The following is a 15,384-nucleotide window of genomic DNA, read 5'->3' on the forward strand; positions in this document are numbered from 1 at the left end:
ATTAAAGATAAGAATACTTGATAAAATTACATTTCTTGTTGATCATCTTTTGCAGAAAGACGGAGAATTACATTGGTAAAGAACCGCTAACCTGTCCCCTCACCCCCAGGGTGTGAGCAGTGAAAAGGATTAAGGCCCACTGTAGGGAAGCTTGCACTAAAGCCTGCACTGCCCCTTCCCCTGTTCTTTCAGCTAAATAGATTTTTAGTTCCCATGACTATCAATCTGGTGCTTTTCACAAGCACTAAATTCTCTTAAAGAAAATTAAAGATGACTTATTTTTTTAGAAACTGGCCTGGAATACTGAAAGATGGTGTTTTTTGGTACTTGTTTCATGTTGACAGATCCCATACATATTTTTTTCTGATGCATGTTAATTTGCTTCAGCTTGTTTTGAATTTGGAGTTGAAATAAACATTTAAAAACCAAGGACAGGTTGTTATATGATTAGATTTGCTTGTCCACAGTTAGCAAGTGTAGAGTTCGACACTGTTGAATCTTACATTTCATTAGAAATAGCTACCTGACAGCCTTGTGGACATAAACTCTTTAACTTTTATCTAGATGACTACAATTATAAAGTGCTTTCTTTTAAAAGCTTTTAAGTAGCTTTTATAAATGCTGAAGTGTCATTTTTTTTAGTATCTGCCAAATTGGTATTGTATTTAATCTTGAAAATATATTTTGATTTTCTTAACTAACAATAATTGCATAGTATTAAACATTCTCAGTAGCTCAACCTTTTTTTTTTCTATTTAATTTGAGCTTTTGTTGTTACTAACAAATAATTTGTGGCACAGTTTCTTTCCTTTTTTTTTTTAAATGACTGCTAGAATCTATATACTTGTCACCTTAGTGTGCTAGAAATGTTCCACTCAAATCAAGGGTTCCTTTTTGGTTTTGTATGTTCTCACCTGCTCCTCACTGTAAATCATTGAGATGTCAAGTGCAATGATTAATTAAGCTGCACGTGCAAGTGCTTTTTTTTTCACCTGTCAAGCAGGAAAGAAGTCTTATAGCAAAATTAGATGGTGCTAATTCACAGCTTTTACTTCAGACTGTGAAGTGTGTAGAAATATTTTATATTTATATGCTTATTCAGAATGTGGCATATCAGGGCTTGTTTGTTTTAGAATTCTTAAATATTGTAAGATACAATTATTATACCAAGCCCTATCATTAAACTCCTAATTATAAACAGAGAAGAAATTCAGAATTCCTACATAAATATTTTGGAATTTAAGATTTATACTTTGTAATTATCTTTTATTCAAATACTAGTAGTTGATTTAAGTTAAAGTAAATATTTTTAAGTTTTAAAATTGTGTGTATGTATGTGTCTATATATCATAATGAGATCTATTCTTATTATAGCATGGGTTTAAACTTCTGATGAAATGATGGTGGTAACTACATTTTTTTCTTTAAGTAATAAGTATTTGCAGAATGTAGTATTAAGCTTTTGGGTACTATTTTATACATTAATATAAAACAGTGGGCTTGGAAAACTTGTTCTGCTCTAGTTCTTTCATCATCCACCCACCCCCAAAATCATCAGTAAAAGTAAAACCTCAAATTGTATAGTAATCTTAATCTATTATTAAAAGGCCCTAGAAAGAAAGATTACAAGGTAGATTCAGGTTTTGAATCGGTTTTGCCATTGGTTTAGCAGCGGGTGGGCAGGCAGATGCCTGCTCAGAGTAGAACCTATTGCCATTTTTCACCATTGATAGAGTAGCCTTTCAGAGTCAATGAGCTCTGTCAATGTGAGCTTGTCAAGGCTACAACTTCATAGACCTGAGAGGCGGTTTGAGAGGTCAGCCCTTTTCAGGTTCGCTGTGATGCAAATGAACTTTAATGCTTAAACAACTATTGGAATTTTTATGTCTGCTCCTTGTTCTTTTTTCTTCACAAAGTCATTGACGAGACATTCAGTGCTTTTTAAATTGGAAGTTGCATTGTGCTAAAGACCTAGTACAGATTTACGGAGGGCTGAAAGCAGTTAGATCATGTTCTTTTCATGGTGCGATTAGAATCAAATCGATTTCCCTACAGCCTTCAGCATTCAGATGGCAATTTTAACAAAGCTTGGGGGCTAGACAAGGGACAAAACGACCGAACTGAATGTTAATTACACTCTGCAGCCTTATTTTCTTTTGATTTGGGGCTGACTGGCAACTAAATTAACAAAAAGTGTGACCATAACTGCTGCCCTATTTTCATTTAAAAGGAGAGCTGCCTCTAAAAGGCTATCTTTACAAAGAAACAAGTGAGGTCTGCTGATCATTGTTAACAAGGGCACATTTTTTTTCTTTAAAATTCTTGCCAAAAAGACTCTTCAGAAAAAGTAATGTAATAAATTAGTCATTGGCATATTATTACCCAGAGAAGTAGTTGATTTTCCGATTTTTATGACATAAGCTTGGAAAATGTAAGGCAGTAGTCGTAATTCATTGGTAGTTATGAATTATAATTGGCATCTATGTGACTTTGGTGTGTCTTTAGCATGTTTAATATGCTAAAAGGTAATGTAACTATTTAAAGTAGATACTTTAAATACATATTAAAATTTTATTATGTAACATTAAACTGTTCAAACCCAGCTTGATCCGAACAGTTTTTCACCTAGCTAATCCTTGCTTGACATGCAAATTTTCATATTTGATTACTAGTACTTCTTTATACCACATTAATAGTGGTAAGATGTTTTTTTCTTTCTCTTGCAAGAAAAGTGCAGCTGAACCAAGTTGCAAGTTGATCCTGGTGGCAACACTGTCATTTTTGCACCTGCAGCTGTGTCAGTCTCATCCTAACACCTGGCACCATGAATTACCCTCTTTTATTCATATTCTCAAGCAAGAAACATTTCATGCAGCATAGCATATCTTGCAAAAATCAACTGAAGTAAATTCTCAGTTGATTCCTGAAACAGTAGTATTGAATTAAGAGTTTGATTTTACTATCAGATGACACTTTTATGTTGGTTTAAATAAAATTTTGGCTCTGTTCAAAAAATCTATTGGTAGAATAATCAGTAAGCTGGCTTTTAAATATGGGCATTATTTTAAGCATGATGTGAAAATTGATTTTATAACTCATTGATTTTTTTAATATTCCAATTTTTTGTTTTGGAACTTACTGAAAGGCCATTTGCATTTTGTTAACTAATATTTACTTTTGTTTTAAAATATGTATTAAAGAACTTCCGTTACTATTTAAGTATTGGAAACATTTTTGAAAGAAGTGGGAATTTAATTTTATTTGGCAGATGACATTAGCTTTTTAAACCTTGATAGTTTTAAATCAGAGGCTAGTAAAAAAAAGATTCGTATGATAAAAATAAAGGCATATCTTTTTTAAGAAAGAGTACTCTTTTGTGTTCAGGTTACCATTTAGTGCTTAGAACATCGATAGTGATGCACACCACACTATACTCAGTCACTGTCTTATACCTCTCCCCTTTTCACAGAAAAAGCAGCTGCAAAACAAAGTTTTCTAAAACCAGTCAAGAGCAAACTTTTTTCTTATTTGTCTTCCAGACACGAAGATCGATTGAGAAGTTATTAGAGTGGGAAAACAATAGGTTATACCACAAGGTGAGTACCACAGGGAGCAGCTTCGTACTGTTGGGGTCTGAATTGCACAGTATGGAAACAGATGCTTTTGTTGAACTAAAAATATGAAAGGTGGACAAATGGGTTAGTCTGTGTGCTGCAATAAAATAGAGCTCATTTTTCTTCTTTTACTCTCCTACTTGTCTAGCTGTGCTTGCATTGGAGACTGAGCAAAAGGAAATGTGAAACGAATAACATGATGGAATATGTAAGTTAAAGGGCTGTTTTGTGAGTTTCTCTATTAAATGATCATTTATTTTGCTTCTGATCTTATTCTTTCCATGATTATTAATCAGCAAAGGTGTCAGGAGCTTAATCTCCTGAGTGCAAGGATTTTCTACGGTTCACAGATGCATGGTTTCATGTGCAAGACTGATTTATAAAGTTATGAATGACTTGAAAACAAGGCTTCACTGTGTTCTGAAAAATAATAAATTAATTGCCAAGATAAAATAGCCTGAACATGTGTTGATGGAGTGTGAAATTTTAGATGCTGTATAAAGAATAACCACAACTTTGGTTACGCAGCAAGTCAGATATGGCTTTTTTATATAATGCTAATCAAGTTTCCAAGTATGGAAGAAAACCTTTCAGCCAAGCCATTGGAGCTTAAGAAACCTTTACCCTTTATAGATTTTAACTGCCCGTACCTCAGTGCCGTTTAAAGAATCTCTTTTAAAGTGTTATTAGAATACTGCTTTGTAAAAATTAAAAGTAAGCAGGAGATGAGATGTTGATCATCTTGTGTTTACTTGTTAAAAAATATCTAATTTGGCATATATATACAATGAATTTTAGAACTTACTCAGCATGGGATTTAATTTACTGACTCCATGATTTACTTGAACAGTTTTTCTCCTTTTGAAAATTTCAGAATACTCTAGAAAATTAAGAATTTCAATTCTCTTTTGAGCTTGGATATTTTATTTTAAATATGGCCAGGTTATTACTTTAAAAGAAAAAGATCTAAGGAAAAGTTAATTGTTGAAAATAAAACTCAGAGCCTTTGTGAAGTACCTGTTACAACATTTCTGAGGAATTTTGTCTATTCTTTAAAACAATATAGCCATCATAGATGTGTGCGTGTGTATGTGTAAAATATTGATTAAAACAGTGTTTAGTTGTAAATTATCATAAAATCATTTTTGTCTGTTAGCATTTTCCTGTTCTTTCATTATCCCACAGTCAAATCCTATTTCTAGCCTTGAACATAAAAAATATTTTTAAAATGTCTTAGACTAGCTTTATTCAATGAACCAAATAATGTAGATTTTATCTTTACTATATCAAACATGTTAATTTATGATGATAAGAAAGACACTTGATACTTCTTTATAATCATAACACATTTGAGTAACTCATTTTGAGGTGAGGAGACTAGTCTTCTATTTTCATCTTAGAGGGTTTATGTATATATTTTGGGGAGAGGGATGGATAGGAGATGTAAAGAATTTAGTGAAAACAATATTTACTACATTTATAACACAAACACTAAGCTTAAAACTGAGGTATTAATTTTTTCATGCATTTCTAAATTTACTTTGGAAAGGAAAACATAAAAGTTATCCCAATGCTATGAATTCCAGATAGAACTATATGACTATAATTTATTCATAAAATAATTTATAACCTTCCAAAACATTCTGAACTATATGCTTTGTCAAATAAGTTTCCTTGAATTTTTAGATAATTAAGCACTTCTGCTAAAGCCATTATATTATTTTCACTCCATAGAAGATACCCAGAAGAGTAGTAAAGATAAAATAAATATTTCAATTGCCAGGAAAAAGCTGGGTGTAGTGGGCATGCCAGTAGTCTAGCTGGGGAGGCTGAGGCAGCAGGATCACTTGCGTCTAGGAGTACAAAGACAGTCTGGGTAACATAGCAATACCCACCTCTCTTTAAAAAAAAAAAATAATAAGCTGGGGAGAAAAAATGTGTTCTGCTGGATTTTCTTAGAGTATATATATATATTTGTGATAGTTGAAAGTGAGAATAATGTAGCTTAAAAAATTTATAAAAATGAATTTTAAAAGTTAAACTAGCAAATAAAATTCATTTTATCTAATGAATTTGGGCCTTTTTAACCATGTGTCCCTCTTTTCTTCAACTTTTCTTTAACTTACAGAAATTTAATTTTGTTAAAAGAAAATAATTATCCTTGATTATAATTTGAACATTGGAGATACTAAAATATATATATATATATATATATATTCCACCTTGGCACTAACTTTTCTTTGTTCAGATATGGTAGAGATGGATGATTTAGAATAAATGAGACAAGTGGCCAGTCTCTATGTGTGGCTTCTGAAGGAAAAATTTGTAGAATATATTATTTAAAAACTAATAGTTCAAATGTAGGCAAAGATAGCCTTTATTTTATGTTATGTATTAAAAGTGTATGTTATAAAGTGTGGGGATGCCCACACCTGGGGACTAAAATTATAAAGACTGATTGAGGACATACTTGAAATACAAAATTATTTATTTAATGTTGACTCCTAAGTAGTTTAAACATTTAATTGTCAAATTTTAAAGCTGCAAAGAATCTTGTTATCTAGTTCAATGCTTTTATTTTATAGATAAGAAACCTGAGAAACAGGAAAATCTAGCTCAAATGAAGAAGCTAGTTGGGAGAAAGTATTTTAACAGGGAGCTAGTGAATATTTTGTAGGCAAATCACAGGTCAGGAGAGTGGCAAATGTGACAGCTAAGCCTTAGTGCAGGATACCTAGAGTAGGACAGGAATATTTTTGAGCCAGGTATAGAAGTGTATCTTCTTTATTGAGGCAGATCAAAAGCCAGGAGGACTGAAGAGTGAAAATGAAGATTCCTGGCCCAGACAGCTAATTTGTAGAAGTATTGAAATCTGGAGGTCATATCAAGCAAGACACAGTTTCTGAAAAAGAATGATGAGTTCACTAGACTTAGAAACTTTTAAAATCAAATAATTTTTAAATCACCATCTATTTAATACAAATTTGGAGCAAAAGAAAGAGTTGATTGTAATTTAAGAAAATTCAAATTTGGAAAAATTAGCTCTGGTCACTTTGTGTAATTCTGTGTTACCATATTTTGTTTTTGTTGGTTTTCCTTTAGTTTCCTATTAAAAGGCCTTTTGGAACAAATTTTAGCCTTTAATTTTGCTAACCTAAGAAGAAATGGACTTTTTAAAAAATTAAGAGATAAAGGACCTTTTATCTAAAGATTACATATTCTGGTAGAGTAAAATGAGAGCAACTCTAGAACTTAGAGAAGACTCATGTAGTTGGGTTGATTAAAAAGGAGAAAGTCTAAAGAAAAATGTTGGGTGAGCTGCAGTCACGTAGGGTGGTAGAAAGGGCAAGGCTTTGGAGTCAAGACAGTCTTTTATGCAAACAGTGACTCCACATTCGATTGTGATACAACTTCTCTGGATCATCAGTTTCCTCATCTGTGAAATAAGGATTATAATACTTGCCTCATAGAAAAGTTGTTGGGTTTAAAGAGACCCAATGTAGTATGGAACACCTGGTATACAGTTAGTTCTAAGTAAATACTAGCCTCTTTTCTCATGAGTGCAGGGGAGCGTGCATGTGTGCATGTTTGCTCCTCCAGTGTATCAGGGGCACTATCTATATCACCCTTCTCAGACTTTGGTGATTTTACTTGCTTATTTGTCTTCCTTTTCATAGAGGCAAGGTATTTCGTGTATTTGGTAAAGGTCCAGAAATAAAAAGAAAAATTCTCAGTGATGGAACTCTGCATTATCAGATAAAGATCTGATTTAGTAATGCAAAGTTGCGTTTTAAAATGTGAATGGATTTTCAAAAAAATTGTGAAAGCATATAATTGAAGTTTTAAGAAAAAATTTTGTTTAAATCTTTTAAAACCTTTTTCTTCTCCTTTTACAGGTCATCCTCATAGAATTTTTACCAAAGACACCGATTTTTCGACCAGATTAGCATTTACTTTATTTATAGAGACTTTCCAAGTATGTTGTCTTTCCAATGGTGCCTTGCTTGGTGCTCTCCTGGTGGTGACATAACATTGGTTCTACAGAATCGTGTGGTGTTTTTTTTTGTTTTGTTTTGTTTTGTTTTTAAATAACCGCATGTTCTAAGTGTGCATTTTTGTCAATCTTTGCAACAGTTATTTCATACAGATGTTTAATACTTAAGTTATTGTGCTCTTTTCTGTTATGTATTCTGATTTTCAAGGATTACTTTTTTGTATTATCAAAAAAATACATTTGAACTTAGCATAAAAAGTGGCCAGCCTTTTTTATTTTGTCACCAAGGTACACACAGTCCTTTATTTATAAATTCCTTAACAGAGAAAAACACCTTTGTAAGGCTCAACTTACCTATTCCAGCAAGCACACTTTTTCTGTCATTTTTTCTTTCTTTTAAAATTTGATATTGTCATTATTTTAAAATAGTAAGTTTTCTTTAATAGTCTTTTGGGACCTAACATACCCTTTCTCATACAATTCCTAATGCTCTGTTTATGGCAGATAATCTGTAACGTTATGAAGACCTATCAAAAAGTTTTAAAAGTATTTCTGTCTTCAAAGGTAGTAAGACAGGATTAAATTTTTATTAGAATAGACAAATCAGTGAATGGTATGCATGTATCTAGTGGTTACTAGAACTCAGGATCACACAATATAGTAGCATCACGATCTGTGTATATTTTTGATCAAGATGATAATAATGGCCTTACTTGGGTTTTTATTGTTTATCAAATCTTACATACAAAAGAGTGGAAGTATTCCTTTACAAAATTTCTAAGGAAAATATTTCTTCCAATCTATCACAATTATAGAATGGATATATGTTTCTGAAAAGTTTTTGAAAGAAAGCAAAAGTTCTAGAACTAAAAGTAAGCTGGTATTTAATATCCCGTTGATATTTAGAAAAGATTGTTAATAAGAAATAGAGGATGCATTTAGTACTATTTTTATCCACTAGTTCACTTTCAGTACAGTTATGTATACTTGTTTTGATTGAGAGTGTGACATACATGTTAAATCAGATTAGCTTGTTTCTTTTAAATATACATATACACAAATACAATTTTTTCTCCTTTTTGTTGTGCATATCTCTATGCATTTTTAAACTTTTAGATTTGTGAATGACCTATGTGTAAATTTTTGTTTTTATAAACCAGAAATTATACAAGTTTTAATGTGTGTCAAGAACTTGTTCCATACAACTGTGGTATCGAGCAATAATGTTAATAACTTTTGGAATTATATAAACTATGCTTAATAATTTGTATTGAGAATTGGTACCACTATACAATACTTTTTTCCTGTATTAAATCTTTTAAATACCAGTTTCATTAATTTATATACCTGTATTTTTAAAAGTATTTCTTTGTACTTGCCAAAGTACTGTAATCCTATATAAATTTGAATAGTCAAATGCCAGTATCTCATGTCCTATATCCTGTCTTGGATATTAGGAGCTATCTTAAAAACTAGGATTTAAGATTTTTTTTTGTTTGAGAATTATATGTTTTCCTTGCCCCCCAAGTAACAACTTGAATTTGTAGAACACTTTTCCTGTGAAGAGTTCAAAGTACAAAGAATTCAAATACTTATTTTATTTAACTTGTATCTAGGGTGTGTCCTACCACCTTAAAGTAGTGCAATTAAAAATAATGCCATCTAGAAACTTCAGTATTCCTCTGTGGTTTCAGTGTGAAAAATAATTGTATCTTCATACAACGCTAAATCTGCCTCAGGATTCAGAAAGATCAGAAAAATATAATGACTGTGTAAACTATGCAACACAGTGTTGTTCCCTGTATAAAATTGTATAAATCCATAGAGCACCATATTGATAAGCTTTATGAGAAGAACTTATCTATTTACATAATTTATTCTCCTGTTATTAGTCTACTGTGGATAATAATTTTAAAATTACTGTATTCCCTTAGGGATATTTTAACTGTAAGATAATTTTCATAGTTGATGATATTAAGTATAGAATCTTTAAAAGCTTTTCTGATTTTATTCAGCCATGTGCCATTTGCTTAAAGATTCCCTAGAAACATACACTTCCAATGTATATATAGAAAATAACTGTGAATACTTAATATGTGGTATTATAAGCCAGTTATGCCTTGGGCATTTAGATTTTCATGCTTGGATTTTCATTAGTAACCTGTAGTATAACTGTATCCTTTCTTGAACCATGAATTTAAGTGCCCACATTACTGGATAGTAGAGATGCCCATATTAAGTAAACATCAGTCTAAGGAAATATTCAAAGTGATGATTTTTCTTCAGCTTCTGTTTTTCTGACTTAAAGTTTGTGGGACATAAACTGTAGAGCTTTTTAAACTGGCCAAGAAAAAATATTATTGGCAGAAAGTTTGGTATATGGATTCTACATAGGCTAAGGTAAATAACTTATGGTCTTTTTAAAATACATTACTGGCATTTTACAATCAGTCACCATTTCTGTATAGAAACATTCTTTTCTCAACAAATGTACGTTGACAACCCTGTTATATTTTAATATATAACTCTGGCTATCTGGGTTAAAATGATACTCCAAAGCCTAATGACTATAGTAAAACTGATGTGACACATTTAGCTTCTAAGGTAGATGTTGGCCCTCCCTTACATGGAGATCACCTTACCTATCTAAAATGATCATCAGATGCTTTATTAAGACTCTTTAATGACTAGATTTCATTTATTTAAAATATAAACATGTCATTTTGCCCTAAAATCAACAAAATAAATTCAACAAAGCCTTGAATAATAGTAAACAATGATTATCTTTTCTTATGAGAAAAGCTAGTTTTGTAATTGAATAATTTTAAATCAGGAAGAATCCAGCTTTCCCCAAGGTTTTGTCTTTAGTATTATTTTTTCAGTGTTAGAGAGCTTCTGGTTGTTTCTTTATATTAATAGACGCAGGCCAACCATAAAAATCTTTGACAATATTCTGTCTCTATCTTTGGATGTAAAAGGACATTAAATAGTAATACGTACAGTTGGACCCACAGTTGCATGAGTTCAAACTACTAGTTTTGTGTAACACTGTGTACATAGTCAGACTGTTTCAACTTTTGTGGTATTTAGCTTCACAATTATAACCTTTAACTGCATGCTTGATGTTTCACTGTAAATATTTGCTTTGACTTGCTGTTAATCAGTAGTACTAAATCAAAACTATAGTGTGTTAAAGCTGTCTTGGACTGAACTCCAGCATCTAGTCCTGCACCCTCTTTCTTTTTATCCTTTTGGACACCATGGATTCTTTTGCTGTCCTTCTGATGTCCAGAGTCTTTACCTAGGCCTGAACATAGTTCAGAATTGCATTTTTATCTTTCTTCCTCAAAGCTCCCAGTAAGAACAGTAATTTTTTTTTTTTTTTTTTTTTGAGACAGAGTCTCACTCTGTTGTCCAGGCTGGAGTGCAGTGGCACCATCTTAGCTGACTGCAACCTCCACCTCCTAGGTTCAAGCAATTCTCTGCCTCAGCCTCCCGAGTAACTGGAGGCTGCCTGCCACCACGCCCGGCTATTTTTTTTGTATTTTAGTAGAGACGAGGTTTCACCGTGTTGCCCAGGCTGGTCTCGAACTCCTGTGCTCAAGCAATCTGCCCACCTCGGCCTCCCAGAATAAGAACAGTAATTCTTTTGTATTCTTAGGTAGGTGTTTAGAAGACCAATTAAAGTAAGTCGCATTAAGTGATGAATGGCTGACACCCTCAGTTCTGCTAAGGTGGTACTTGCATTTTAAAAATGCATTTTAAAAAGAGATTTCTTAATTGATGCAGTGGTGCAATTGATGTTTCCTTCTGAAAAGACCCTAATGGTCCACGCTTTCTAGGGAGGGAACAATAGGATGGTTGGACATGGGGTTGCTTCTCAAACCTGTTTTTGAAAGAAGGTGATTAATAATTAGTTTTTGGGAGGAAAGAATAGGCTAATTTTAAACCAAACTATTAATTATCCCATAGCCGTTTGTGTTTATTTAACCTTTTCTTAAATAAAGTAACTCTTAATTTTTCCTTGATATCATGGCCAACTTTATGTTGTTTTTAGGAATATATCTTGAGATTTGAAGAATGTCTTTAAATCTTGAGGTATCTTGTTCTGCACTTCTATGGAGATCTTTAGATAATAATTAAGAGAAGCCTAAATATTATTATTAATCATAATTCTATCTGTTTCTGTAATATGGAGCATTATTTCCCCCACCCCAATGGCATATTGAACTAACAGAGGTTGTTTATAATCTTAACAGGTAGTACTGAAAACAGAAATTCAGGATGTTGATCCTGATTTGGAACTCATTTCTGGTATTCTACAAGATCATCCAGCTACTTGGCCTTTTTGGTTTCATTTTCATTTCCCAAGCAGGGAGATACTATGACTACCTCATGGTGTTATCTTGTGAAGCAATATTTTTCGATAGTTTATTTTCCTGTTATTAAGTCCTATATAAAAGTAAGTAGTTAGATGTTTAATAATAATGATTGAATAGGTTTTTCAATTTATTTACAAAGTCAGCGCAAACTTGAATTATTGTCAGGTTTTGCATTTAAAGTGGAAGAGATTGGGTATTCCCTATATATACTTATAATGCTTTGCATGTTTAAAAATCAGGGAAACATTAAATATAGTACTTTGAAGAAAGTTTCTAATAAGATTTTTAAAAATATAGTTAAGTCTGAGATACTTAAACAAAATCATGCCTTTTTTTATATCCCCTCTATTTCATAGACATGGTGCTCTGATATTGAGTTGATTACTTTTTTCTCTTTATGAAAACCAGTATATTGCTTTCCTAGCTCTTTATCTTAGAAAGTATTTTGATGAAGTGACCATACCCGGTATCCTTAATTTTGGCAAATAAGCTGTATATTGCTCTGTTGTTTATTTAAAGAAACATAGTGTTAAGCAGCCTTCAAGAGACATAAGTGTTGGGTCAGTGTTTTGTCTACTCTACTTTATTGAGACATAACGTACCCTCAGACTGCAGAGTTTCTATCCTATTGTGTCTTCTACTGGTTCTTGATTTAGTATAACTGGTTCCATTTCTTTTTCTTGGCATAAATTCTGTATAGATTTAAAATATTCTAGAAGGAAAGAGTATTTCCTCAAGAAACCTTTTGCTCTAAATTAAAGAACTCCTCTTCCTTTAGTAGCAGCTATTTAATTAGGTAATTAGAACAATCTCATTACATGGCCACCAAGTCTTATAAACAGGAGCTTGTTTAACGCAAGTATCAAAGCACTTTTAAATTCTGTATTTCTTTTTATGTTTGTTGAGGTTATTAGCATTATGCCCTCTCAGAAGGGTAAAGTATTGTGAAACTTACCGGTTGTGGCAGTAGAAGCAAGGCAAACATGATTGGAAGGCAAAATGCTGAAATCTACTGGCTGAGAGAAATAACTGCATTATTATCCTACTCTTTGGTTTACAAGGGTGAATGTTATGCATTGGTCAGGAATTGCACACAGCTTTTTGCTTTCTTTATACATTCTTTATATATTACAATGGAAATTATTTTTAAAGAAAAAGAAAAAATATTATTCTAGATAGAATTTTCCTTTATCATCATGTCTTTTGAGAAGATAATGGGAGGCTACCTTGAAACAAATATACTTAGATTTATCTTTTATAATATAAATGTGACCATTAAAAAAAAGGGTTCCAGGAATTTGTTCCTATATCTTTTTTTTTTTTTTTTTGCCACTAATGTAATTTATATCCTTAAATGAACATGGAATAGTTTTCATATAAGATAATCAGAAATTTCTGATGGTGAGCAGTTATGTAGAACTAAGAGCAGAGTCCCTAAAAATATGCTTTCAGATAATTATACAGCATTCAGGTAAGTCTAGTAACATTAGAAAATGAAGATAACTGGTAAAATATAAAGTTGAATGTCAAAGTTATGTATTATGTTTTTGCTTCCATTATTAAGATATTAATCCCACTGCCAAATAAACATGGTTTTTTTTCTTTTTTTGAGACGGAGTCTCACTCTGTCGCCCAGGCTGGAGTGCAGTGGCATGATTTTGGCTCACTGCAGCCTCTGCCTCCCAGGTTCAAGCAATTCTCCTGCCTCAGCCTCGCAAGTGTCTGGGATTACAGGCGTGAGCCACCAAGCCCAGCTAATTTTTGCATTTTTAGCAGAGAGCGTTTTGTCATGTTGGCCAGACTGGTCTCAAACTCCTGACCTCAGGTGATCCGCCCACCTCAGCCTCCCAAACTGCTGGGGTTACAGGTGTGAGCCACCACACCCCGCCTATTTTTCTTAAAATGAGATTGTTTTGTTAGATAAAAACTTGTTGGCCTTCATAATTATGAAGAAATACATAATGGGTTATATTTAAGGTGGCTTAGTTTTTGGTCCTGTGTTGGTTGTAGTATATTTAGTCTTGTAAAATTAAGTCTTCATTGATTGTATTGATTGTTCTTTTTTTAGTAAACAAATGGAGACTAATTTGAGCTAGGGATTTTTTTTTTTCCCCAGTTTTGGCTTGCTTTGGCTAGTTGAGTTTTGTTGCTTTTAAGTGAGTCTACTACAACATGTCATTTCAACACACCATTCCATATTCAAAACTAAAATATGGGCTAATTCACAGCATTTTGTCTTTAAAGAATATAATATATTAAATAAGATCGTAAGCCAGTGTATTTGGAATTGGAAAAGGGAATCTGGAACTTAGATCAAATCACTTTAAAGGAAATTGGCCAAACTAATAATGTCTGTTAAAATGACCATATGAATGAATGCGTACACGCACACACACCTGCTTCTGTAGATTTGACCTGTACAATGTGTGGGGAAAAACTAATTAAATTGACGTCATTATGAATATGAGTTTAGAAACTGTGTACAATGAATTTAAATAAAGTTTTATGTTATATGTTCATGAACTTACATCATAGTTGGAAAAAAGAATAGGGGAAAAATGTAGCTTATGTAATATTACCTTTTTTTCCCCACAATGGTGTTTTAGTTATCCCTTAAGTTTAAAATTAATGCAGCTTGTAAATAGGATTCTCAATTATCCCGTTTCAGTTTTTAAGCTTTCAATAGGAGGCAGAAATAATTCCAGTTGCCACTTCTGTAAATAGACGTTTAGCACTATTTAAAATAGCTTATCTGTGGCATTGTATCAAGTGACTATTTGTAATACAAATTTTTCATTTTACTCAATTGACCCAGATTCCAGTCTAAACCTTTACTAATATAGATCCATATATGGAAATACACATACACATACACACGCAGAATCAAAGATGACGTAACTGTGACTCAGTACACTAAGACATCTCTTTGCAGTAGACAGTAAAGGTAACTCCATCACCTGGATTGTTTCAGTTAAAATACAAAATGACAGTTGATTCTATATGAAACATAAAAACTAAAGGGAAGTTTTGTGAGTTAGTCTTGTTTCCTTGAGTCATCATACTGTAGTTTTTAAAGAATTGATAACTTATTTTCTGAATTTTTATTCTTTTATTCACATTTTTCATCCTGACCAGAAAAACGTGAGCATTCTCAGAAGTGACTTGTTTCTTTTTTCACAAATAGAGACCTATGCAAAAAATGCCATTGCTGCTTGCACTAGTTACTATCTTAGAATCCATCACAGAAAGCCCAAAAGATAGCACAACCTTTTGTACCTACAGTCTTAGATATTGTTAGATAGCCATTCAGTTTTCTTTGCATTGTGTATGAGATGAATATTTCTTGAGACTTTTTTGTTTGCTCTACTAAAGAAATCAACCAAGGGAAAAAAAA

At 32.4% G+C, this 15,384-nt stretch overlaps 1 protein-coding gene across 2 annotated transcripts in view; it reads left to right on the top strand.

Moving 5' to 3' along the window:
* The window catches only part of CHIC2 (cysteine rich hydrophobic domain 2), a 56,572-nt gene extending 47,295 nt beyond the window's left edge, over positions 1-9,277 (top strand). For both annotated transcript variants that reach the window (XM_001145791.7, XM_054683793.2), the window contains exons 4-6: positions 3,540-3,596; positions 3,763-3,822; positions 7,511-9,277. In XM_001145791.7, the coding sequence (XP_001145791.1) occupies positions 3,540-3,596; positions 3,763-3,822; positions 7,511-7,561 (168 nt within the window). In that variant the 3' untranslated portion in view covers positions 7,562-9,277. The remainder of the gene's footprint in view (positions 1-3,539; positions 3,597-3,762; positions 3,823-7,510) is intronic.
* The last annotated feature ends 6,107 nt before the right edge of the window (positions 9,278-15,384 follow it).

Source organism: Pan troglodytes, chromosome 3 (assembly GCF_028858775.2).
Source record: "Pan troglodytes isolate AG18354 chromosome 3, NHGRI_mPanTro3-v2.0_pri, whole genome shotgun sequence".
Taxonomy (NCBI): domain Eukaryota; kingdom Metazoa; phylum Chordata; class Mammalia; order Primates; family Hominidae; genus Pan; species Pan troglodytes.